Genomic DNA, 26,340 nt, shown 5'->3' on the forward strand with positions numbered 1-26,340 from the left:
CTAGGATAGGCTAGAAGGGTGGGCATGTGTACAGGGAAATCTCACCCAATTCTGAAGAAGCATCCTTAAAAAAAAAAAAAAAGGTTGAGGCAAGATAATTGTAGCAACAAATGTGATCCGCTTGTTTTCTGAGGGAGTGGGGGACCAACATTCATGCCTCTCAAAGAGGCCAAACTCCAGCCACAAAAACACAAAAGACTCCCATTCCTAAAGGACCACAGAGATGGAGCCCGGTTTAGATGGCTAAATGCAGTTTTATGAAGAGAAAGGGGTGGGGGATATGACAGACAAACTTACGGCTGGAGGAGGGTATGAGGGGTGCATTAGCCCACCCGGCCTAGCAGGACACTGCCATCTATAGGCCAATCACGGTACTGCCGTTTCATGACTGCTGACTGGAAGGGCAAGGGTAAAACCATCAAATTAAAAACATGCTAAATGAGTAAAAACTAGGTGTTGGGGGGAAGGAATAACACCCACCCATTGTATCATGGGAAGTTCTGAGAGTGACGAAACTAAAAATTAGCCCCATCCTCTTCCATCTGTATTTACAGGGTAAAACACAAGTTGATTTGTGGCTAAAACTATGAAAAGTGTTTGGGGGGAAGGGGAAGGAGACGGGATCGGGGGCAGGTAGCAGATGCACAAGAATCGCACTCTCCAAATGCCACCCCACCCCCACAAGCTGGGTCACCCCAACCCTCCCTCCCACACGCCCCACACAGCAAAGGGGAGACTGGGGGGCTCAGCCAAGCCTATTTGCATAAGGGGCCATTTTGATTTCTTTCTCTGGTCAGAGGAGATCAGAGCGGGGGCATGGGCAAGCCAGACTTGTCCAGCCCCCCTATTTCCTTGGGGGGGCCTGGCTCCTCGTCCATCTTGCGTCCATGTTTTCGAAAGTACTTGTATCTCTGGACGTAGGCCTTCACTAGGTTGTTCACCTTGACTGGATTGATTTCTCCACTCTTGCTGTGGCAAATCTAGAGGGTTGGAAGGGGGGGGGTGGAAAAAAAGAAGAGTTAATGCCTTTCTCCTCCTCCATCGCATCCTTGCCCCCCTCTGCTCCCAAGTGCCCCTCCCTCTCTCCCCGGGGGCTTTGCCACCTTGTGGACAGCTTTGCGCAGGATGTCCTTGTATTCTTCCTTCGTGATCTCCTTCTTCTGGTAATAGGGCTTGATGGCCAGTTTCACTTCTTCCACCGCCCGCTCTTGCGTGTGAAGCTTTTTCAGGTACTGGTGGAGCAGAGGGAGGGTGGTTAGCTGAAGCGGGAGCCCAATGCACAGCAAAGCTGCTCCGAGGTTGGGTGGCAGCAACACGGGGGGGAGGAGCAGCAACGCTGGGCTGATTAAGCCCTGCTCCTCCATGGCTTGCCAGCAATAAGCCCGCAGCCAAATGGATACTTCAGCTGGAGGCTCTCTGCTCCTAGCCCAATCTTCACAACCTCCTTCTTCAGGGACGGTTTAAAGCACCTCATTCCATAAAGCAGCCTTTCTTAACCTGGGGGCCTCCAGTTGCTTTGGACTTCAGAACGTAAGAAGAGCTGTACTACATCAGGCCAAGTATCCTGTTCCCACAGCGGCCAACAAGCTGCCCATGAGAAACCCGCAACTGCGATAACGCCCTCCCACTCGTGTTCCCCAGCAACTGGTATCAGAGGTATACGGCCTCTGATATGGGTGGTATTATATAGCCAAATATGACTAGTATTTCAGCTCCCATGACTAGACTGCCAACTCCCATCAGCCCCAGCTGGCATGGCCAATGGTCAGGAATGCAGGGAGCTGTCGTCATAAACATCTAAGGCCACCCGGTTGGGGAAGGCTGCCATGAAGTGATTATGGCACCCAGGTCCTCAGGTGGGTCTCCTGCAGTACTGAGCTGGTTTCAGCACCAAATCTGGCTTTTTAATCTTTCATTCATGGTTTGGAGTGATTGAACAGGCAGTAGTCCAGCTGTCAGGTTTCCCCCATCCTGGCCTTAGAGAGGGATTTGTGTCTTTAACTAGGGTTTACAAGAGGTGCGAAAGACCCGCCACCCACCCCAGGTAGCAACAATTCTCTCACACCAAAGTCTTTTACCTTATCACTGTCTCCACGCCCTTCGGAGCTGGTACTGCCCAGATCGGTGCCAGACGAAGAAGCAAAGATGCCAGCAGAGGGAGGGCCTGCCGAGGCCTGGCTCAACGTCCCAGGCAACACTCCTGTCGGGGTGGTGGGGGTTGAGCCGCAGCCACTGAGAGGCAGGGAACCCTGAAGCAAATAGGAGACAGGCGGCACAGCCAGGTGTGAGGCAGGTGGATGGGTGGGCAGCGCTGGTGGTTGAGGGGGGCCCAAGGAGGCCGAGGGCTTGGTGTGGGTCAAGATCTGGAAGGACAGGGGAGGAGGGAAGATGGTTACGGTGGCTTGGAAAGCAGGCAAACAAAATCCTTGACCTGCTCCGACATGGTGGCATGGCCCGTATCTGCCATTTACCACGCTCAGAAGAGTTAAATGTTGGAATGCCCATCTCAAAATGAAAACAAGTGGATGAGTGAATGGATCTACCTAGCTGGTACATACATAGAACAAGGTGACCTGTGAATCGCCTTTCGCCAGGGGGCCAAAAGAAATTGCACTAGGTACAACTGCACATGGCAGAGCTAGTAAGCAGGGCCAATACTCCTTTTGAGAGCTTATAGGAATCACACTGATAGAAGCTGGGGAAATACAGCATGTGCTTTAGCACTGTTTAGTTAATAAAACTGACTGCCTTTACACAGGGCCCTTCATTGCTAGCATGCCTCCACTGGCCATGTCCCTGCTGCTGTCAGAATCACAACTCCAGCTGTAGAGCAGAAGGACAGGAGAAGCTGGGCTATTCCAGAGCCCCTCATGACACCAAATGCCTTTGGCCCTCCCTCAACTAGCAGCAGCCATTCTATCCAGCTACCTGAATTGTTTCCATTCCAACTGGTCGTTCTAACAACTGCAGTTCTAAGAATCCCTGCCTGACCTTGCTTTTTTCCTCCTCCTTCCCCATCCCCTTTTCCTTGTGTGTCATGTCTTTTAAATTGTATCTCTGAAAATAGGAGCTGTCATACTACTGATCTTTGTAAGATGCTCTCAGAGCCTTTTTGTCTAAAGAACAATGCAAAAACGCTCTTAATAAGTAATCCTCCAAAGCTGATTTTTCCCCACTCTCTACTCAAACTGGGGATTGGGGACAAATCGCAATGAGTGGGAAACGTTAATGGATCCTATATAGAAAGGGAGTAGTTAACAATGACATGCCCACATGAGCAAAACTTTTTAAATGCTATCACAAAAGCTTCCAAAATTGTTTGAGTTAAAAGCCTTACAGAGAAAACAACCAAACTGATTTGGAGGAAGTGAAAATAGCTGCTATAGTGGGCTTAATAGCCAGACTGCTCCAAAATGTCATGCAATTATGCGGAGAAACATCTGCTTGTTCCTGGGACTAGGAAAACTCACATTCTGAGACTGGTTAGAATTTATAACCCAATCCTACGTGTGTTTCAAAAGCCAGTCTCAATGTTTTCAAAGGGATTTACTTCCAAGTTACAAGCTTGCAGCTGTAGTTCAGTCATGTATTTGGTTAGTTTGGTAAAACAGCTTATTTGTACATATCTACTCATTTGGCATATACTATGCCAGCCTTCCTTAACCTGGTGCCCTCCAGTTGTATTGGACTACAACTCCCAGCATGCGGGCTGGGGTATGATGGGAGTTGTAGTCTAAGACAACTGGAGGGCACCAGATTGGAAAAGGCTGTTCTCAAAATAATCCATTTTCTCCTGTAATCTCAGAACTTTTCTCTCAAGGAGCAACATGGCAGGGGGTGCCAGAAGTACATGGAGATCAGTTATGTGGACAGTTTGGGAGGTGGGGAAGAGTTGTCTTAGGAGAGAAAATGCCACCCTCCCTCCGCACCGGAGCAGATCACACCCCAAATTTTGCAAGGGTGTGAAAGGCCAGAAAGCACTCATGTATTCCTAAGTGTGTTCTTGCAACCATGAGAACCAGAAACATAACTTAAATAAAAATTTAAAGGTGCTGTGATTCTCAGGATGCCAGCTCCTGTTTCAGACAGCAGGCCTTGCTTCCACAGCAAACACACAAGAGTATGCAACGCTCTGGGCTTCGAAGCACTCCCTGTCACGGAAGTATGTGCTAGCCGTTGTCTACGTTCCAAGACGTTTGCGCTTCCTCAGAAGATTTACACCCTTTTTGTGTCAAGTGTTATCTGCATAGCAATCTCTAATGAGACCAACAGCTTTCTCTTTGCCACCCCCTCCATATATCAGAACTAAATTTTACACACATTCTAGAAACCTCCCAGAAATTTGAAGCAGGGTTTCAGATTTTGGTGCTGAAAATGCTAGCTTCAGCTGAAACTGGAGTACCAACACTGCCACCCTTGGAAGGAAGGAAAAGGAAAAGGAAGCAAGGAAAAGGAAGGAAGGAAAAGAAAGAAAAATCAAATACACCGAACATTCATCCAAACTCTGTACTCAGCTTTACCGTTTCAAACTTGCTTTGTACCTGATTGGTTGCTTGAATAAGCTCCTGGGCTTTTGCCCGGCTTGCAAGGTTGGCCTCTTCCATCTTGAAGAGCAGGGCAGTCACTAGGTAAGAAACAAACATGATTTCTAAACTGCAAGAGGGAAAGGGAGACAGGCTGCTAAGCCCCTCTTCTATCACAGACTCAGCCCTGGAATGTGGCAAGTGGCACCCAGAAGCTCTTGCTCTGGATCTCCTGCACTGGGCTTGTAGGTGTAGAAGGCCTACAAACCCCCCGCTCCATGATTCTATTCCCCCCACCCTCAGCATGAAAAGCAACAGTAATGGGAGATTTATCACTGTGGAAGAGTTAAGCACCTCAGCCCCAGCATGACTGCCTGATTCCAATTCCCCCTCCCACCCTCTTTTTAAAATAAAAAACACACTGGGAGATCCAGTGGATTTCCCACATCACATATACTTATAATTATATAATTAACACTGCCCATTCTGCATAGGCATATGGAAACAGACTCCACCTGTTTCACAGGTCAGCTGATGCCAAGAACGTGTAGCATCCTCCTCTTCTAGATTGGCCGCTTTCAGAGCTGCCTCACAAGAGCCCCACAATCTTCCACATAGGCCCAAGCTTCTAAATGTAGGAAGTGTCGCTTCCAGACCAGGTTGATTCTTTGCTCAGGTTTCCCCCTATCAAATTAAGCCTCGACCCTTGGGGTCATCTGCAGTGGGGCAGACACACAAGCCCTTGCCTCTCCTCTTGCCCCAGTGATGGCCTTCAAGAAATGGGTGGGCATACAACCTCTCACCCTGCCCTGATTCGGTTAAAGACATACTGCTTGCTGGCCAATTGAAAACTGAGATGACATGGGCCAGGAGATCACAGGTCAACTCGCCTGAAGGTGCTCTTGAGTTTCATTTGTGCAAAGAGAGAGAGGAGGGGTGGGGAGGACTTCCCTGTCCTACCCAATATGGAGCATCTGAAGGAATGCCACAGAGCCCCTAAAGGTTTTGTGACTGCTAGGTGGGCCATTATTCCCTGGCCTCTACAATCTACCAAAATGCATATCCACCCGACTCTCTTGCATTGCCAAAAAAGCAGATTTAAAATTCAAAGACCCTGGAAGGAGAAATATGAAAGGGGCAGGGGAAGCAGATCTATGAAAAGCTGCCATTTTGAGGCTCCTTGGCTCTGGCTGTTACCACAACTCAGAAGAATCTGCTCGAAGGAATCCCAATTCCATGGGCGTTTAGGCAAAATGGCGTGCATTTGTAGGCATGCCCTTTCGCTACATCCTCTCTCATGCTGTTAAGGTTCAGGTTTCAAAGACTCGGAAACCTTTGGTTGCAGAGTTTGCGGCTGGGGCCAAGGAGAAGCACTTAACATCCTCCTCCAGTCTGACCCCTCACTGGATGCCCAGTGCAGATTCCCAAGCTTTTATCTGCAGCTCCAAGAAACAAAACTAGCCTCTGTTTTCTCAAATGAAAGCTGAGATTTTCCAGGCTGCCAAGATCTGTGGCCAGAACCAAGATTCTGTGCTTGGGCAGCGAATGTCTGGGTGACCTGAATCTGAATTAGGTTAATCCATCAATGGCACAGAGGGCTCAACTTCTGATGGGGCTGGCCCAAGGCACAGCAGCAAATGGTGCCCCTTCCCCCAGGTCAGTACCTAGTACCCAAGTCTAGTCGCATTACATTAGCACTTGAGGCAAACAAAATCCTACAAGCACTTCTCCCTCCCTGACATTAAAAATACAACAACAACAACAACCTAAATAACCATTTGCTGCCCTTTGATAACACCCACATCAGCTGTCTGAGGCTGCTGCCCTGCTTTGCCTGATGGTAGGACCAGCCCTGGCTTCTGAGCAGGGATCTGGGCAACCCCATAACATAAAACTCCATAAAAATAAAAAACAATTATCACAAACCTGGCTCTTGGGAACACCTTACTTAGGATGAGCTTTGCAGACCATGTTGTAGGTTTGTGCCTGAACCTACAATAGCCAATGAATGTGCAGGACTTCATGGAAACCCTCCCTACCTCCCGCACCAGTTCCCTTCACAATACCTACATGCCAATACACCGCTGGTGCAGTCCACCCCACCCTGCAGATTCCATGACATAGGGGCAGGTGGCTGAGACACGTTGCGGGGTGGATGGGATGGCTGCTGCAGGGGCTGCTCCTCTTTGGTCTCGGACAAGCTGTCCACTTCCGGCTCATCTGCCGGCACCCTGGGCAGCTCAACTGGGGGGTCTTCAGGAAGGAAGGAGACATCAGGCGTCTTGCAGCTGCTGTCCACTGTCTGGGAATCGGGCGTGAGCTCCTGGCCTGGGGCCAACAGCTGAGGGCTTGGTGGCTTAGCTGTGCCCTCCGATTTCTCTGAACCGGACCACGAGGGTTCCTCCTTGACCCTCAACGGGCTGCTTGCACCCTGACTGCAGCTGTCAGCTTTGGATTTCTTCAGCCCAGTCTTCACCTTCAGCTTCTTCTTCTTCTTCGGCTCTGAGGCCCCCTTGGGCTTGAGGCCCTTCAGTTTCTTCACGCCCATCTTGGCCTTCAGCCCTTTGACTTTTTTGGGCTTGAAGCCAGGCTCCTTGACATCAGCCACCTCACCTTGGCCAGCTGCAGAAGCCCCAACCATGAGCACCTTCTCCTCCGACTTGAGGAAAGGTGAGCGGCTCTCCTTATCACGGCTAAACTTCACGCCAATGGAGCCCACCTCCTTGACTGAAGTGGTGCTGCTCACCCCCTCGCGGATCAATACGGCCACCTTGGACTGGAGCTTCACCTTCCGGCCGGAGCCTAACTTGCCACTCTCCTTGTGGCTTCCGGCTTTCATCTTTTTCCCAGTCTTGTCCCTATCGGGTCGGGCCTTTTTTTCCGCCTTGGGCAATTCTGGTTGTTCAGAACAGGGAGCCCCCTCCTTCACCTTTTTTTTGTACTTATCCCGGGCACCAGGGCGGTCTTCAAGGTAGGCCCTCTTACGCTCTTTCTCCTTGGGCATCTTCTGCTTGACATCCTCCTCAGGCCGCTTCTCCTTGCGCAATGGGATTGCGTCCTCCTTGGCTGTCAGCCGCACCCCGCCCAATTTGGATTCCTCGGCGGGCTCACGATCTGAGAAGCAAGTGTCGAAGCTCATCCCTTCCGAATCGTAAAGTACCTCCCGCTTGGCTCGCTCAGGTGTCTCCAACAGCCCCTCCATTTTCTCCTGCTGGTTGACCGTGATAGTCCTCTTGATGGTAAAGAGGTCGTTGTCATTGAGGTCTTGGATCGAGGGCGGCACCACCGTCCGTGCATCTCTCCGGCGCTCCATCAAGACCTTCTCAGACTTGGGTTCCTCCAACAGGTGGACCTCCCGCTCCTTGTCCTTGGATAACCGATGGGAGGGATGCTTCTCACGTGAGCGAGACCGGGACCGCTTCTTCTTCTTCCTGCCACCGTCCCCCCGGTGCTTGTCTTTGTGCCGACTGCGATGGGCCCGACTGCTGCTGCGTGACCGGGAACGACGGCCACGGCGCTTTTCCTTGGACTTGGATCTCCTGCTCTTGCGTCGTTCAGCAGACGTATGCGAGGAGCCAACAGCAGACAAGCTGGTGCTGATTGAGGGCGACCAGGAACGGGAGGCCCGGTGGTGTGAGCGGGATCTCGAAGCCCGGTGGTGTGAGTGCCGACGCTCCTTGGATTTTGAACGCGACTTCGATTTCTTCTTGGGGTTCCACGAGGTAGCATAAGATTCCTTGGTTTTTGAGGCCTTACGCTCTCGTGATCTTTTGCGCTCCCGCTTGGATTTCTTACACGAGCCAGAGCTGGAACCAGAATGGGATTTGGAGGCAGGGCGTTTGGGGGCTGGTGGAGGTGGTGGCGGAGGCAGGGGCGATGGGGCTCGGTGGAAGCGCTCTCGTCGCTGGGTCAGAATCTTCCGCCTCAAGTCCACCCCCTTCCAACGTGGGTCAGGTTGGCTCTCACTAAAGTCAATCTGTAAGGCTCCTTCATCATCCGAGTCTGCGTGCAGTGACAGGAAGTCATCGCCTTCCACCACCCGCAGGGTGCGCTGTTCAGCAGGCCGGCACCTGCTCCGGAACAGCCGAATGGGACTGTACCGCTCGTCCTCCGGTTGGACAATCTCACCTTCCTCGATTTCTGAGTCGCCACCGCCACTCCCGTCCCATTCCATCGATGACCGGCGCCCAGCCCGGTGATGCCCACCTCCTTTGGATGTCTTCTCTCCACTCCTTAGCTTGGCGTTTCCAACCGTCACCACCTCCAGGGACACCTTCCCCTCCAACTGGGGCTTAGCTTCAGCATCCAAGCGGCCTTTGGGGGCCAGGTCGACCACAAATACCCGGCGGCGAGGCTCAGGAGCTTTGGATTCCACCTGTTCTGGAGGGAGCTCCTCAGGCAGGGTGGAATCGGCACCCGGAGGCTCTTTGCCCTCTGGGGGTTCAGGGGGGCAGACGGCCTCAGTTTCATAGTCTCTGCCAGGTTCCGCTTCTGGTTCGGAATCTTCCTGCCCTTTGTCCGAGCTGGGGAAGTCTTGGCTCAAGCTATTTTCATCGTAGATTCCAGCCAACGTTTCTGAGATGCGGCTGATGCTGTGGGACATGTCCGGAGGATGCTGATCGTGGTCGTCTTCCTCGTCGTCGTCGTCGTCATCATCATCTTCCTCGGGTGAAGGGGTACTAACCGAGGAACTGGGGTTGGAGCCAGTGGGGTCAAAGGGATCGTATTTCTGGTCATGCCGCCCACCCTCGGCATCCTTGCGGGGAGAGTCACCAAAGCCAAAATCCCCATTGAGGTTATCTTCGTCGGTAGGGTGGAAGGGATCATAAATATCTAAGTCTGGGGAGTGCATTGGGGCGCAGGGGTTAGATGAGCTGCCACCACCGCCTTCGCCGGGCAAGCCCTGGTGGCGGGACATGGAGGAGGTCGAGGAAGAGCAAGACGATGAAGAAGAGGTGCTGGAATCGGCCTTATCCAAGGAGCTGGCGGCGGGTGGCTGGGATCGCTGCTGGGATTCGGATTCCCGGCCGGCAGCGTTCTGCGGGCGCTGCTGCCCCCCACTGGATACCCCCATGCCAGTGCCCAGAGTCATGCCCAAGCAAGGGGAAGGAGAAGTCCTGTCTGCTTTAGTGGGCTGCGAAACCCCACGTCTGCCTAAAACAGAAGTCCAAGGCGCCTTGTCCATTACAGACAGAGTTCTGTGTGGGTCCAGAGGGTAGGGCTGCTCTGAAAGGGAAGGGTGGCCAATGGGGGAGGGTCTGCTTGTGCTCCAGCAGGGTGCAGATAATCCAAGGCAGGCTGTGGGGGGCAAAAGAAATGGTCAGGAGTGCACCAAAAACTATACTGTTATCTCTCCCCATCACCTCGCACCTCTAAAGGCCCTACATCTCACTCCTCAAATGCCACTCCTGCTTATTTAAGTTGGCCAGACCCAGCTCAGAAGTGGTGCTTTGCACGGGTCCTGATATGCCCAATTTCTCCTCCATCCCGTCAGCTGTGGGTCCCAGATAACACCTGATGCCCCATCAACCCATGGAACCCTCTAGCCCCAGAACTACTGCCTAAACTTGTCACCTGTGACTCAAGAGCCTTCGCCCAAATCTCATTTGTGGAGCACGGCCTTCTGGGTCCACCAGCTGCAGGGCTGGGCATCACTACAAAGATGTGATCACTGGCTGGACCTTAAGGTCCCCAGCCAGCAGAGAGTGGGAGCTGCAGATTCATGAGACCAGAGGCAGGATTGAGGGGGGCAATACCTTTAACCCTCTTTCAATTATGAGAACCTTGGGGTGGTGAGGGGGGCTTCAGGCATAAGAGAAACTGAGCCAGGGTGCAACCATGTCTTCTATCAATGGATACACAATTATGAACTGGGGGTGGGGGAAGAGTCATGTCTACATTTATTCCATTGAAAAATTTTTACTATCCCGCTGCCAAGTCTGGCAGCCAATTTCCCCCAGACATAATATAAAATTGGCGACTCTGGATTGCCAGTACATGAAGCCTCTTAAACAGGGAACCTGAGGCCTGGTGGATCTTGTTAATACAGCCTGCCTGAACCCCACCAGAAAATCTAGTTGCCGACCACTGCTCTACAGTAGCCTTCCCCAACCTGATGCCCTCCAGATGACTACAGTTCCTGTCATACCCAACCACTGGTCAGGTGGGCTGGGAGCTATCGTCCAAAACACCAGGTTGGGGAAAGCTGTCCGAGAGGATAAGATACCTGCATCCCTTCCTTATTGGTCTCGTTCTTTCTTGTACATACATACATGCACAGACACACATATACACACCAGACTTTTGCATCCTCCAGGACAGGTTTCTTCTAAAGATGCCTGACAGGGCACCGACATCCCCCAGCCGCACCTCAGCCACCAGCTCCACTTCTTCCATATCTTCCTCTCCACTGCTGAGACAGACACAAGCAGAATCAAGGCACAGATCCCACTGGCCTCTCGGAGATCCCACCTTCCAAGCTAACATCCCAATCCTTAAAGCTTTAAAAAGATAGTCCACAAAACGGGATGGAAAGAACTGCATGGCAGTCAGAGAACCCACAGTGCTAGGTTAGTGTCGAGACTGTAAACAACATAAGAACGTACAAGTTCCTCGGCACCAGAGGAACGTGGTGTAAACTAGAGGGCAAAGCCCTTTTGCAGCTGCAGGCTTCAACAGCTGCAGCTTTCTTTCTTTCTCCAGTGCAGACCAGGCACTCATTATCCACACCTTCATCACCTTAGGGATGCAAGATAACCATACAGCTGCCCCTGAAGCTGCACAGGCTCAGGCCAGTGGATTGTTGCTCCAGGGCTCCGGCACCTGCACCGACTTCTACAGACTTGCAGGCATATTTTAAGAAGTTTCAGTCCCACGTACCTTAAAAATAGTCTCCTTCCCCTAGTCCACTGTGGTCCCTAAGCGTACTCTCACAGGGTCCAACACTGGAAGGCGGTGGTGGGGAACTGGAGGCTGCTCCAGCTGACACTTAAGTTGGGGACCCAGCTTTGCTGCATGCAGGCCTTCCCAGCTGGGCAAGACACAGGGCAGGCAAAGCCACCCCAACAGAGACATTGGCTGGAGAAGCAATCACTGATCAGAGTGATCAGTGGGGATTCTTCTCCCTGCTAGCCTTTGGGGGCAGGGCTTCAGGGAGGGCCTCACTCGAGGCCCTGGGGGCCGGATGGGCCAATCAGGTGGGTCAGATTAGGCAGAGGTTCCCCACCCCTGCCCTAAGGGGACCTGTTAAGAATATATCAAACTGTGCACCGCATTTCGAAATCAGGGCACGCCAAGAGGTGCATTGAGCAGCTTCCTCCACCTTTGCTGAATACTATTTCCTCAAGATGGTCATGCCTGAGGTTGTCACACTGCATAGCAGCAGCGGTCATTATGGCTCATCCTAAACACTAGTTGCCAGTGCAGTAGCGCATGTACTGGGATGAACACAAGGGAGTCTTTCTGCTACAAAGGTTCCTGCAATATCTCCTTTTGCAGCTGCACTCAAATAATTCTCAAGTTACTAAAAACGGTACTTCGATTAGTGCATTTGTTTGACACACTTTTGATTGTAATTTGTGAACAGGCATATGTTTCTAAACGCATCATTACTGTATCATGTCAACTGGATGGCTTTAAAAAGGTATTAGACAAATTCATGGGGGATAAGGCTACCCATGGCTACCAGTCAGGCTGGCTATATATTACCTCCAGTATCAGAGGCCACATGCCTCTCAATACCAGTGGCTGCGGAAGACAAGCAGGAGGGTGCTATTGCACACATGTCCTGCTTGAAGGCTTCCCAGAGGCATCTGGTCAGCCACTGTGGGAACAGAACGCTGGGCTAGATAGGCCTTTGGTCTGACCCAGCAGGGCTGTTCTTAATTGTGCAACTCTAGTACCTCATGGGACTTTTTCTAAGTGGCAGAATTTCAACGCTTTTCATGCAGTACTCAAGATAGCATCCACAGCAGTGTGCGCTCATCTCCCTTGTGATGGTTGTTCTGCAAGAATCCCACTTACTAAACCGCCTGGGTCCCTATGGAGCTCTCTACTCCCTGGGGCAAATGGTAAGTCCATTCCAGGTAATCCAAGACTCCGGCTAAGGCAGGCATCACACCAGAAGAAGGAGCCTCAAGAACCTGGAGGAAAATGGAAGCTGCCATCAACAAACACAGGCCAAGACCTACAATTGGGGGTGATGGGCAAAGCGAGAAGGAGACACATCATCACGATAGGCCCATATTCACACAACAAAACATCTGCAACTGCTCGCCACTCTGTACAATTAACACCACCACCATAGGAATGGTCCCACCCAGGAGATGAACACACTATTCACCAGAACGTATTTGCCCTGGAAGACCAAGCTCATATGTAGTTGACCCAGTGCATTAGCAAATCTCCAGCAGGATCCCACTGAATGGCACTTGTAAAGATCTGCAATGGAACATGCAAGCTCACTAATGTGCACACATCTTAATAGGAACAAGACACATGTAACAATATGAGACTGCAACATACCTCACCCGTTAGGCCATTCCTATCACAGGCCAGTGCGGGATCCCCAGTTCCCAGCCAATTTCCTCCAAGCCCTTCAGATCTGGAGCTCCTGCACCATTTCCTTCGGCTTGTGTGCTTGCATTCAGCATCTGGAGGGGCGGCAAAGACAGCAAGATTTGCCTGGTTATATCATAGCAAGGGTAGCAAGGGCAGGTACATTATGTTCTATACCCCCACTAGAATGGGTCATGGTAGGTCTGCTTTACAGGAATATACTGCTTGAAGTAAAGCCTGCACATAAAGAAGACGGATATTTGGAAATCTGGCGTTGTGTAGTCCAGGGGTAAATGGTAGATCTGAATCTACTGGTAGTTCTCTGGGTGATTTTCTGTAGATCAGCAAGGAATTCTGACTCCCCGTTGTTTAACAGCAGCAGCAACAAGATGACACATACATCCTGCCCTAAACCGTATGGCTGAGATGAAGAAAGCTTGGGATAAAAACCAGGAGTGGATTTTTGTGTAGAAGGACTGTGGCCTCAGTTCTGGTACTCAAAAACAAATTCATGGGCTCAGAATTCTTTAATTCTAAGTGCATGTCTTTTTCACCTGGTTCTACTTAGTGGATCTTGGGTCTAGTGAAAAACAAAGCAGATCCTGTAAGACTGAGGTCTGCCCACCTCTGGTGTAGTCCATAGACTGGCTGACTTCAGTCTTGCGTGGTATCTTCCTTTGGCTTTGTAAATTCTGGATTAAAAAAAGAGTGCATACTCCAGATTGCTTAACACAAATTAGTCATGCCTTAACTGCTGAGTGATTAGTCATGCCTTAATTGCTACATGACTTTTGCTTAAGAGCATTCAAAATACCTCGCTGGATCAGATCAAGCTCTACCTAGTTCAGCATCCTTTGCAAGAAACCTAGCAACCAGCAAGGACTTTCAGTGGACCAACAGGAATTGGCCAGCGGTCCACTGATAAGACCACAACCTACCTTCTACCCACCCTCAGTCCTATAAAATAATGACTTGGCAATTGCTAAATCTTAGCCTAGGTAGTCTGAGATAACCAGTTACCTCTCAGCCTGCCATCTGTAACATGGAAGTAATATTTACCTACTTTATATAGATGATGTAAGGATGACTAAGGTAGCATAGGCAAAGTGCTTTGAGCATTTAGGAAAAACGTTATCTAACAAGTACCACTACTAGAGCTGCAGGCAGCGCTTCATCCCTTGCGACCAGTAGTGGGCAACAGACATGCTCTTTAAAAGCCCTTACATGCCAATTACTATGCATGTTTACACCCTTGTCAGCTTGTGTACTCTGGGAAAGCTCAGAAACTGGGATGCAAAACCTCCAAATCCAAGGTTTTTGAAATGTCCTAATCTCAGCCAGCCTTCCCCAACCCGGCGTCCACCAGATGTATTGACTTTAGCTCCCATCAGCCCCAGCAAGTATAGCCAATGGTCAGGGATCCTGGGAGTTGAAGTCAAAAACAGCCAGAGGGAACCAGGTTCAAGAAGGCTGCTCTAAACCAATCCAGACACTGAGAAGCAGCGCCTCCCACTTTTGAACGTCGCCAGTTCCCCCAGGGGGTTGATAAAGGGGAGCCTCCCCAAGCCTGGTGAGCTCCAGAAGTGTTGGGACTACCACTAGCACCATCCCCAGCCAGCATGGCTGAGGATGATGGAAATTGCAGTCCAACATATCTGGAGGGCATCAGGTCGGGGAAAACTTATAAAGAGAAATAGACATATTTCACACCCACAATTTAGTTCAGGTGGTTACCCCCTCACCCCCAAAGTCCACATCCCACAGTCATGGCATGGCATCTGTCATAATTATGTAGTCCTGTAACGTTTTGGGTAGAGACCCCTGTTGCTGAAGCTACAACCCACCTACCCACCCTTGCCCCATCTGTTCTGCTAATCCTAGGTCTGCTTCTTGATTTGGAGGTACCTTTCTCACTTGCTGGATCTTGCAGTTCACCTGCCAAGCCACTGCCCACAGCTTGCTGCAAAGCTTTCTGCAAAGATTAAAAAAAAGTTGGGAGACACACTTAGGAGCAACTGCTGCGAAGTATCAAGAACTCCATTCCATTCCAAGAAACCTTTAAAAGTGACCAGTTGATTTTCAAAGTGGGTCACTGAATGCGGCTGTAGAAGCAGAATCAACAGGGCAAAAATCAAATGCTGAAACAAAAGCAAGCGGGCAGAAATCACATACATAAGTATCTCGCAAAATACATAAAATCCTAAGACCATTTGAGCTTGTTTCCAGCCTAAGCTCCTCTTAAAAAACTATGGAGCAAAAACAAACTATTGCATCACAAGAAACCACCAGTCTTAAAGCTTACACATGTATTACGATAGTTAATGTACACATGTATGGTAAGGAATGGAAGGTCATAACAGATGACAGATGACAACATTGCAGGTTGTCACAGAAAATCTCATAAAGACAAATGATTTTATTAAAGCCAGACCTGCAGATTACAACTGGGGTGAGTAAAAACTGCTCTCAGGCAACCAGGGCTGATTTCCCATTTGTAGTTTATCTTTAGTGAAAGCCTGGACCTTTAAAAATGAACACAAACCTATTGCACATGCTCAGTTCAGCGCTCAAGTGAGCTTTCAGTACCCCTGAATGAGCCAACACTTTCACTTTTGCACCTGAAGCCTCCTGCTTTGCTGCCACCAGCTGAGTTTGTATTGTGTTTTGCACCTACTCAAGACCACCTAACTGTCCAAGTCAGCTTGATTAATTGTGCTACTTCAGTACTGCAGGGTTATTTTCCCCTTCTGCCTACCTTCTTTGTGTTGGTTCTTTATCTCTTAAGAAGCAAACCTGAGAGATGCTTTTTGGATGTGCTTTGTTCCCAAGCTCCCTGTTCCTAGCCCATTTCACTTGGAAGAAAACCTCATGTTTCAAAGGAAGTGTGCACAGGATCATAACCTAACTCCATGAATTTATGCATGTTTGGAAGCAAGTCTAAAGGTGCAATCCCCACGCATTGGGGCATTTTTTTTTATAAAGAAATTGAAACCAGATGTCTACATTTCACTTTCTATGCAACTGAAAACTAAAGCAAAAACAAACTGTAGCAGAATTCTTGTGAAGAAAAAAAGATTTTAAGGACCAGACATCACAGTGCATATCAAGAATTCTGTTCAGACGTTTTCCCAGGAAGACCAGTTCTTGGTAAGCTGAATAATTATTGTGCAATATGACTCTGCGTGCCAGTTTTTTATTCAATTTCATTAACAGTGCAGTTCCATGAGCATCTACTCTGAAGTAGGCCCTATGGAATTCAATGGGACTAACTCCCAGGTAAGTGCAGATAGAACTGCGGTCTAAAAATGTAAGATGTCTCACTGCATGTCACATGTCCAACAGCTATATATGAACATCCATTTGGACACACAACAACTTAAGTGCCTTGCTATGCATACTTATGTGGGAATAAGTACCATGGAAAATAGTTGGACTTATTTCCAACCAAGCAAGCATAAGACTGGGTTGCATGTATCTCATTTGGACAAAAAGGGGATTTAAAATGTCTTTGGGGGCAAGAAAGGGAGAATTGATTATTTGAATCACCTCAAAGTAGAAATATTTAGGCTGCAATTCTATATACCTTTACCTGGAAGTAAGCCCCTACAATTGCAATAGGACTTACTTCTGAGTAGACACTGTTAATATATTTCTCTTCCTAACGATTATTGCTTCTTTATCTTCCAAGCCCAGAACAGCTGTTTTTATACCATTGTTTTTAAGGGTATAAGATTAAAGTTGGAGTGAGGGAACCTCCAGATATTGCTTGACTAGGACTTCAATCATCCCTGATCACTGGTCATGCTGGCTGGGGCTGGTGGGAGCTGGAATCCAACATCTGGAAGGCCACAGGTTCCCCACTGCTGGCTTGAAAAGTTATATGATTTGTTGTGGTTTTAAAGTTGATAAAATAGAATCACGTGGGCTTGTAACTTCTGTACACTTTTTTGTGAGGCTGATTTTTTTAAAAATTGTTCTCGTCGACAGACTTTTTGGAAATTCACCAGGCTTGCATAACAAAACAGTTATGGAGAACAACTGGCAAGCAATGAGAGGAAAACACACACACACAAAGTAAATTAAGAAATTAGAAATTATGTTTTCTGAACACAAATAGAAAGAAATGAAAGAAAAATATTTTCTTCAAATAAACTCCACATGGCAATTTCTTGTATTTTAATATAAATGCGTAGCACCATAAAAATATTTCTGCAAGCAAAAGAAAAAGGAGGGAAGTATAAGAATTTATAATAAAAAGAAGCAGAGTACTATTAGAGAAGAAACACTGACTGATGTGCAAACACCATGAGTGCCTAGAAAACACTTTGCACACGGGTAAAAACCAATGAACCATTGGTTTCTACCCGTGTGCAAAGTGTTTTCTAGGCACTCATGGTGTTCTTTGCACATCAGTCAGTGTGCAATCATGCAATCCCCCCACCCTCGCTCAGCTGGGAGGAGGCATTCGGAAGCTTATGCTTCAATTTTTGACTAGCTGCACAGTGTTGAAATTTGGGCAAACTGGTGAGTCTTAACTATAGTGTGAACAAGCCAACTTCAAACTGCAGCCTATAAAGCTTGTTTGTTTCATCTGACTATAGTTAAGATGAACCACAGTTTCAGACACAGTGCTAAACTGTGGTCAATTCGAATCTGAAGCAAAAGTGTTTGATCTCCCTACAGCTGTGCCAGAGGAGTGAGGAGAGGGCATAAGCCGTGCACATAGTGATAAACCATTATTTATCATTATATCGGTCCTGAACTATTGAGTGCTGCTTTGAAGGCTTTGGGGAGTCAGTATTTGGAGAACACAACGCGGTACAGAAGCAATGGGGTCTGAAAAAGTCTTAGTGCATTCACAGGCCCTTCAGATCTCAACTCATGTGATGAATTTGCATGTTTTAGGCCAAGGGTGCAGAACTTCTTTCAGCCCAAGGGTGGAATCCACTTCGGAGAAGTTTTCAGGGGCCATATTCTAGTGCTGTGTGGGGCCGAAGGTAAAAGGGGATGAGGCCAAAAATACCAGCATATTTGAACTCAAAACTCTTACTGCCAGTACCTTTGCCTTAGGATGAGGCATTCACACCTATCAGAATAGGAGAAAAACTGCAGAAAAGTCAGGAAACCACCAAACTATCAGTGGCTGGAAGGAGGGGGCATGGTAATCTGGGGAACCTCAGAGGACTGGATGGGGGCCCCACATTTTAGGTACTGATACAGAAGTAAACCAAAGTTTTATTCTCCAGTAAAAAATAATCTACCAATATATCCAAGATGTACGCAAGCAAGCTTATGAAGCCAATTCTACATTATGAAAGCAAGAGTCAACTTGAAGCAATGCTTTCTCTGGCGACTGCAATTCTTTCAAAGTTATCCTTGTGAGGTTGCCTCATTTTCAGCATGCACACATTTTCCTTATTGCCACCTGACACTGCATTTCAACTGGAGCCTAATTAGCAACAAACCATCACTTAGGGCACAATCCTATCAAGAAAGGCAGCCGCCTCTGAACTCGGAGACGACTACCTACCCAAAGCAAGGCAGGAGAGGCATGGGGGGGATCATTCCCTCCACACCTCTCCTGCCCTGTTATTTTCCACTAGATAGCCATTTTCTGCTGTCCAGCCGCAGCAGCAGGGGGGGGACTGGGAGAAGAAGCTGTGTGTGTGACATATAGGATGTGTCGTACACGCAGCACCGCTCTCCCCGCCCCACAACACCCCTAGCCCCCCCCCCCTTTTCAGTTGCTCCGCACTCCTCTTCTGGGCGCAGAGGATGGGGGGGGTGTCTGTTTTTCAGGAACCAACCTTGGAGCGTGGGGTCCGAGGTCGGTTCCTGGAAAACAACATATCCTATGGCCTTCTAGACGTCTAGTGGCCATAGGATTGCTCCCTTAAGCAATTAGATTTTCACTATTATATGGCATTCAGAGAGCACTGCTATGGCTCTGTGTTTTGAGCACTGGATTAGGGGCAGGGAGAGACAAGTTCCCATCCCCACTCAGCTCCCAGGTGACCTTCGGTGGTCACCCATCACCTTAACCTACCTCACAGGGTTGTTGAGAAAATAAAACAGGGGGAGATACCATGTACACCCCCCACACAACATCTTGGGGAGGAAGGGTAGGACTACCCAAAAGACCGCCTCCTCCCATATGAGACTGCCTGGTTCCTAAGATCTTCCAGTGAGGCCCTTTTTTCGGGACTGCCACAATCCAATCAGAGGTATGGTTTGGTGGCAGTGTGAAAAGGCCTTTTCAGTGGCCACTCCCTTGCTAAGGAACTCTTCCCCAAGGGAGTGGGAAGTGGGTTGGGTGCTGTCTTTAATAAGATTTTTTTTTCTGTGTTATGTTTTTATTGTATTTTAATGTATTGTTTTAATCCATTTTAATTGGTTCTATAAGCTGCCTTGGGTGAAATTTTGTGGTAGAAAGGCAGGGTACAAATTAAATGAATAAATAGGACAGAAATGTACATCACCAACATCATTATGAAGTTTGAAGTCCTCATTTAATGCAATGGGAGCTTAATTGCTGTATCTATAGAGCTCGTTTTCTAATTAAGAAGCCATCATTCAAGAGATTTAAACTGCCTATCATCCAGCATGTTTTTAAAAAGTGGTTGTTTGGCAGCTATCACTAAAAGAGTGTGAACAGGATGGCTCCTAGTTTTCATTAGGAAGTTAGTCCTATGTTCATCAATCCCCTACTTCAGTGTTTCTCAAACGTTTTTTCTCAACAGACTACTTAAATTGCTGGCACTATAGACCCTTTAATAAACTTTTTTTTGTTCTGGAAGTCAAAGCATACACCTACCTCATGTTCTGTTAAAAAAAAAAAGTTATTAAAACATTATCGTTAAAACCAGCACCCTGTTAATGAAAATCACAGGTCCCCAGCCAGGGCTTTGTGAGCCTGTTCAATAATCTGGTCCTGGTCAAATCAGCCTTGATCTCTATGGCCACAAACAATAAATCAAGTGCAGGGCCAAGTACAGATATTAGGCTGTCCTGCAAACTTTTGGTGGACCACTGACGGTCTACAGACCAGTTTGAGAATCCCTTCTCTAGTTTTTAAGATTCCTGTGATTTTTGCAATTTAAAACTTATTGGGTAGGACTCAGACTGTGTCATACTTAGTAGGCCAGTTGAAACCAATGGGACTTAAGTTAGTCCTAACAAATCCTATTAATTTCAATGGCTCTACTCGAAATATGCCTAAATCTGGATCTAAGCCAGTGTGTATAACTCAGATAATACAGTAGATGCTGTATGTGATAAAACTGCTCAATATATACTCCATCAGTTTAATAGGCTCTTTTTATTCCATTATTCCCCTGAAGAGCTTAGGCTCAAAAAAACAAAAAAGATTCTTAGAATTTGAGACGCTCACATATGACATGTGGATAAGATTAATTATTTTGTAATAATTTGTAAAACTTGATTTTTGCCTCCTGCTTTTGGGAAGACTTAAAGAGCAGCGCTGTAGATCTTCATTGCTGTGATCGTGATGGCAAGCACAGAATATGACTGCCAGTGCAAAAATCCAGTTCTTTCTGAAGAATCATGCAAAACTCAGCTCTTGCTGGGGAAGAAAGATGTTTAGCTCTTAGCAGACATGGACAGTTTCAGGGATTATGACCACAAAGGGACTGGATGGGCTCCCAACTGTCAGGGTAAGGCGTTTATTCGATTTACACAGTTTGCTATTCCTCTTCCAAGGGCCCAGAATGCCTGCTCTCCTGTTATTGCAGACCTAACATTTTCCTGCAGATCCAAACCTTTCTTCTTCCCCACCCCTGCAAGCCAAGGAGGAAAGTAAAGACTTCAGGTTCTTTGCACTGACACACACAAACAAGGTTTCAATTGTCAGGGCACAAGGACTAATGTTTAGAGTTCAAGAACCCCTCGTAGTGGCAAAGGATTGGGAAGGAAAGCAGACTCCTCAGGCAGGGAGTGGGGCAGAATGCAGATCAAGATCTACTGATATACCACTGGGTGATTTGCAGCAGTTCAGCAAGAGCTGCCCACTTGCAATTGTCTAACACAGCCTTCCTCAACCTGAAGCCTTCCAGATGCGTTGGACCACAACTCCCAGCATCCCTCAGCCAGGTAGCAACTAAAATGCTTTTTTCTCCTAAATTAATTTGCTGAAGAACAATGCCAGGGGGGAAAAAACAAGAGTGAATTTTGGGGTGAAGAAACCCGTGAGCTTGGCTTGGATACTAATCAGAAATTCCTGTGCTGAGAATCTGCTCAGGAGTCCCTTGTTCCAGTGTAAGTCTGTCCGCAAACAGAAATAAACATCCAGGAAACTAAAAATCTGATCTGCTTGGGGGAACAGAAGGAACTTTGGCTGGCACCAAAAGGCAATGTGGGCACCAGGCAAGCTGCCTTGGGGAGGGCATTTCATAAACGGGCGCCACAACTGAGAAGGCCTTCTCTCTTATAGCCTAACTTCTTTTGGCAGGGCCTATGAAGGTGACCCAAGTGTCCAGCAGGTACATATTGATAAAGGGGTAGGACTGGCAAACATACTACGCCACCTTCTGTAAGAAAGCGGGGCAGGGGGGAGAGGAGAGAATATCTGAAATAATCAACTGTATATGTAGATAAGAAACTTGGTTTTGGACACTCATGTGCATCTCCAAAGCAATACAAATTAACATGCTGAGCAAAACCATCACTGTTGTTCAAAACGGGTTCTGTTCCTTGTGCTCAGCCGCACAGCACCATGGGTTTCCTAGCATGCACCGCTCAGTCCATCCAGGATCAGTAAGCATGGTTATGCCCATCACTCCTGCCCCCAAGCCCTCGAGAAACAGAGCAGTCATTACCAAAATGATAACTTGGCCAGCACAAAGGGCACCCGATTGGTCCCAATCCGAATCAAGAGAAGGTTCACTGGCTGGCTTCTCACCACCTCGCGCAGGATCCTCCCTTACTGGGGAGCGCCGATTCTCCTCCTCTTCCATATCTGCAGGAGCTTCAAGTCCTGGATGTTGATGGGAGGGAGGCATCAGTGACATTCTAGTTTCTGACCGACTTGCCCACAAGACCAGGGGATTCTGGCACCCAAGCCAATGTCACATACCTCCCAGAGAATTCAAGAGCCCCAGCTCCCAGCCCATGTTCTGATTCACCAGACCCAATTCTCTTTCCAGGAAAACTCTGCCTGCACCTCCTGTTCTAACACAGGATCTAGGCCTGTTCAGAGCCTAGTGAGGGGGAAGGAGATGAGAGAATAGCGGCTGGCTTTCTTTAAAAGCTATTCGTGTTTCAATTATGCATTTCTACTCTTACCCAAACAAAAGTCGATAAAACTTGACACGACAGAATCTAAGCCATTTGCCTCATCTGAAGTCTACGTATTTAAATCAGAGACAGCAACTAATTCAGGATCAGCTGAAGGGGGAAGGCTCCCTGTTCCACACCCAGATCACCACTGCTAGCCTGTATTGCAGGGATGGGGAAAGTGTGGCCCTCCAGATGCTGTTAGACTGCAACTCCCATCAGCCAGCATGGCCAATAGCGAGGGAAGATGGGAGTTGCAGTCCAACAACATCTGGAGGGCCACAAATTCCCCATCCCTGCTGTAATGAATGAAGCAACAACAAAAAAGAATGCCCCTGGGCATATCAAGAATACCTTTCTTTTTTGACTGGTTCCTAGGAGCAGTGCCCTCTCAGGGGAGGTGCTGGGGGAAGGGAACACACTAACTACACTACCTGTAAGATCAGTAATGATAAACTCCTAGATCCCCTGCTGATGAATTGATGGGGGCGTTTTTAAATAAGACACTACTTGGATGCATTAATATATTAAACTAGAGGGCTGTAGCCCTAAGCATAGATTGTTCAGATCCCAGTGTTCACTGCTTTGCACTAATTCCCACCATCCTAGCACCTACACCTAGCACCAACTCACTAAATCCCTTGCTTTCCCATCATCACACACTATCCACAAATTAAAGTTCACCTCTGCTGAACCATTCTTTCACACAAAACCTGGCCCTCTTAATTTTTACAAACCCAGCACTGTGCTTTACCTTGAGCTCAGAACCCCACCATCTTCCCACCTTTTCCAGTCTTAAATAACTCCCTCCCCAACCCCATTCTCAGGCCTTAGTGCATTCTCTTTTTTCAAGACATGCTAGAACAAATTAGCATTAAAAGTAGTGGGCACATCTAGAGAGACCTCTGAAAGAAACGGGAATGAACTTGAATGACATTAGATGTTGGGGCTGTCCAAGACACGGAGTAATTGGTAAAAACGACAGGGTTCCAAGCTGGAAACCAGTTGAATGATGGGTTCCTGGCAAAATCGTATCTTGTATATGTGTGGTATTTAAAGTCATATTTTCTAACCTTAAACGGGGAAAGAATAGATGAACCCAAAAGATAATTATTATTCCTGTTTCCTGAAACACTTACTTGGTTGATCCATACAGTCCCATGCTAGGTTCCACATATTAAGAGAACCTCTAGAGGTTGCTTTCAACTGCCAATGCTTATAATTTTATCTACAGACCAGATCACCTGTCAACCACATCTCAGCCCTACAACTCCCTCACATTTTGTAACTTCCTTTGCTATTAACTGTTTTCGTGATAGAGCGCATGTTTGGCATGCAGGAAGTCCTGGTAAGCCACCAAGAGTAGACAATACTGGGTTAGGTGGACAAATAGCCAGATCTGCTACAAGCCAGCTATTTCAGTCTTCCTTTATGACCGAATTCCCTCCCTCATGGACACATTGCACCCCTAGCTCAAACTAAATGCCATGCTACCACAATCTGCTCCTTGCCCAAGCGCCACAGAAAAGACCTTGATCATCTTGCTAAAAAAGCCCAACTGAATCCTCCTGCTCCCAGGAACGCTAAAACGTCCCCCACTTCCTTCTGAGATTTACAGGCCCCAAACTCCTCTATCCCCAATAGGTGTTTTTTTCTCCAGATACAGCCACAGAAGTAGGCACATTACCCCTCGAATGCCCTCTTTCCCTTTGCCAGGGTAAACAAAGCCCGATGTGATGTACACTTAGTGGGGTACAAAAATCTCACTGACTTCAAACGGGCTCACACCACCCCCGCAGGTTAAGGCTGCACAGGATTGCATCAATACACATTACTTTCCGTTTACCACCTTCGCCCCTTCACAATCCCCAAACTGGGTGCTTTAACCCCCAAACGAGACAGACCCAGCTCAGGGACCCCAATGAGACTTGCCCCTCCCTCATGACTATTTGAATCGTCTCCACTCCGAGCTGAGCCCCCCAAATCAGTGCCCCTGAGTTGTCCTCTCTACATCACTTCCCTCCCCCGGTTCCTAATGGGCTCACCTCACGACCTTCTCTTACGTCACCGCAATATCCCCCCCGTCTTTTTTTTTTTTTTTACCTCTCGCCCCTGCACTGCGTACACCAAATATGCCCCCCCCCCCTAATATTAACACTTTCTGCACCCCCAATCCTGGCCACAATATCGACCCTTTTAAACAACATTCCTCCCGAGCAGTTGCCATAATTACCCGGCTCCACCGGGAAGCTAGGCCCTTCCGCCCGCCCACTTTAGCACAAGAAGAGGAGGCGCGGCCACCGCCGCCGATACTATCCGGGCCCGGCCTCTGCGGCAGCCATTTTACTCCGCTCGACCCTACTGCGGGGAGGGCGGTCGAGATGGGCGGGGCAAAAGGGGCCAGCGGCATTCTGGGAGATGCAGTTCGCGGCATTCTTTTGCGAGGACGGAGTAGACTATACTACAACTACCAGGATGCCTCGAATCGGCCCGAAGGCGGAACGCACGGCTCGATGGGAGATGTAGTGCCGAATGTATCGTGCCACCGACGGGCCTGTATGAGAAGGGCCCTCCCGCAGTGCTATGCTACAGTCCTAAATGGTGCCCTGATAGGATGTCTAGTTCAGTGTGGCAATGGTAGAATCCGCCATGTGCGGGGCAAGAGCGGTGGCAGTACGTGAACAGGCTTCGTGGCAATGCTTTGAGTCATACCCTCTGCCCTCCAAATGTATAAAAAAAGAAACACTGTGGGGGGGGGGGTTCTGTCGGGTTCAGGCTATCCACCCCCACAAGACGGCGCTTCTGTGCTTTCAAAATGCCGCCTGAAAAGCAGCAGTTCTACCGGCATTGATGATGCAATTAATTACAGGCTTTACCAATTGGTTTTCTACCTTTCTAGGTTTTGTTGCGGTAAAAAGTGGAGGAGAGAACACTCCCACACCTTGTGACAGGCAGAAACTCAACTGGTAGAAGCACCCACAGATATAGTAGTGGATATGTTGGATATAACTGTGGATATCTTGGATTTCTGCCTGTTTTGCCCTTTAAAGGCACAGGCAGGTGGTTTCTCCAGTTGAGCTGTATCTGAAATGTCAAAGCATATTTCCAGTAAATTCGTGTGGGACCTCATATGAAACCTCTGTTATCGTTTTGGCACTGTGCAAACATCCCTTAGTCAGACATGCACTTGAGAGTAAAGAGTTTCTTGTAACATTTATTATGGCATAAGTATTTATGCTTGGAGAGGGAACATGTGGCCCTCCAGATGTTGTTGGACTGCAGCTCCCATCAGCCCCGGCCAGCATGGCCAATGGTTAGGGATAATGGAAGTTGGATTGCATCACAGCTGGAAAGCCACACATTCCTCACCACTGTGCTTGGGAGTTGGACACATTGGATACAGTGGATTTATTTCTGAGTTAACCTGCACCAGATTGGTCTACTGGGTGTCTCAAATGTCAGTTCAACAATCGCCTTTCCATTTCCTGACGAAGTAGGTGCCTCTTTTCTTGCTGGTTCTTCTAAATGCCCAATTCCAATCGCTATTTTCTCTCTCTGGCAACTCCTATAATCCAAATTCGGGCTGAAGTGTTGCTTTCAGTCCCCCCAGCTGGTTGGCTGGAGACGAGGTGGGAACAGCTGATTTTCCAACATGCTTATTCTTTGTAACATTTAAAAGCAAAACAGATTAAACTCCTGTATACTGTAGGCCAGCTTTTAGCCTACCTGCCCAGCGGTAGAGAACGTGGATCTCCAGATGTTGTCGGTCTACAACACCCAGCAGCCCCAGCAACATGGCCAGTGCTCAGGGATTATGGGTGCTGGAGTCCAGCAACATCTGGAGGGCCACAGGTTCCCCATCCCTGCGATAGCTTCAGCACTCTTGCCCTGCGCATAAGAGGAGTCTAATGGGAACCGGAAATGAGGGCTATGTGAAGCGCTTGGAATGTTGTATATCTCTTTGTGCGAG

General features: G+C 48.3%; 1 protein-coding gene across 5 annotated transcripts; it reads right to left on the minus strand.

Annotated features, from left to right (window-relative positions):
• Positions 1–96: 96 nt before the first annotated feature.
• On the minus strand, positions 97–24,720 carry SCAF1 (SR-related CTD associated factor 1). 5 transcript variants are annotated; one of them, XM_084804945.1, is made up of 11 exons: positions 24,604–24,720; positions 21,914–22,071; positions 14,985–15,051; positions 13,047–13,174; positions 12,546–12,664; positions 10,820–10,932; positions 6,594–9,821; positions 4,542–4,624; positions 2,079–2,363; positions 1,104–1,232; positions 97–980 (listed from the first exon to the last, which is right to left on the minus strand). In XM_084804945.1, the coding sequence occupies exons 2-11, from the start codon at positions 22,049–22,051 to the stop codon at positions 804–806; spliced, it is 4,467 nt and encodes a 1,488-aa protein (XP_084661071.1). In that variant the 5' UTR covers positions 22,052–22,071; positions 24,604–24,720; the 3' UTR covers positions 97–803. The 5 variants fall into 5 exon arrangements, with proteins under 5 accessions (XP_084661071.1, XP_084661070.1, XP_084661072.1 ...); XM_084804944.1 differs by having other exon boundaries at positions 10,820–10,935; XM_084804946.1 differs by lacking the exon at positions 12,546–12,664.
• Between the last annotated feature and the right edge of the window lie 1,620 nt (positions 24,721–26,340).

Source organism: Heloderma suspectum, chromosome 6 (assembly GCF_057233095.1).
Source record: "Heloderma suspectum isolate Gila_16-S chromosome 6, 16-S_ref, whole genome shotgun sequence".
Taxonomy (NCBI): Eukaryota; Metazoa; Chordata; class Lepidosauria; order Squamata; family Helodermatidae; genus Heloderma; species Heloderma suspectum.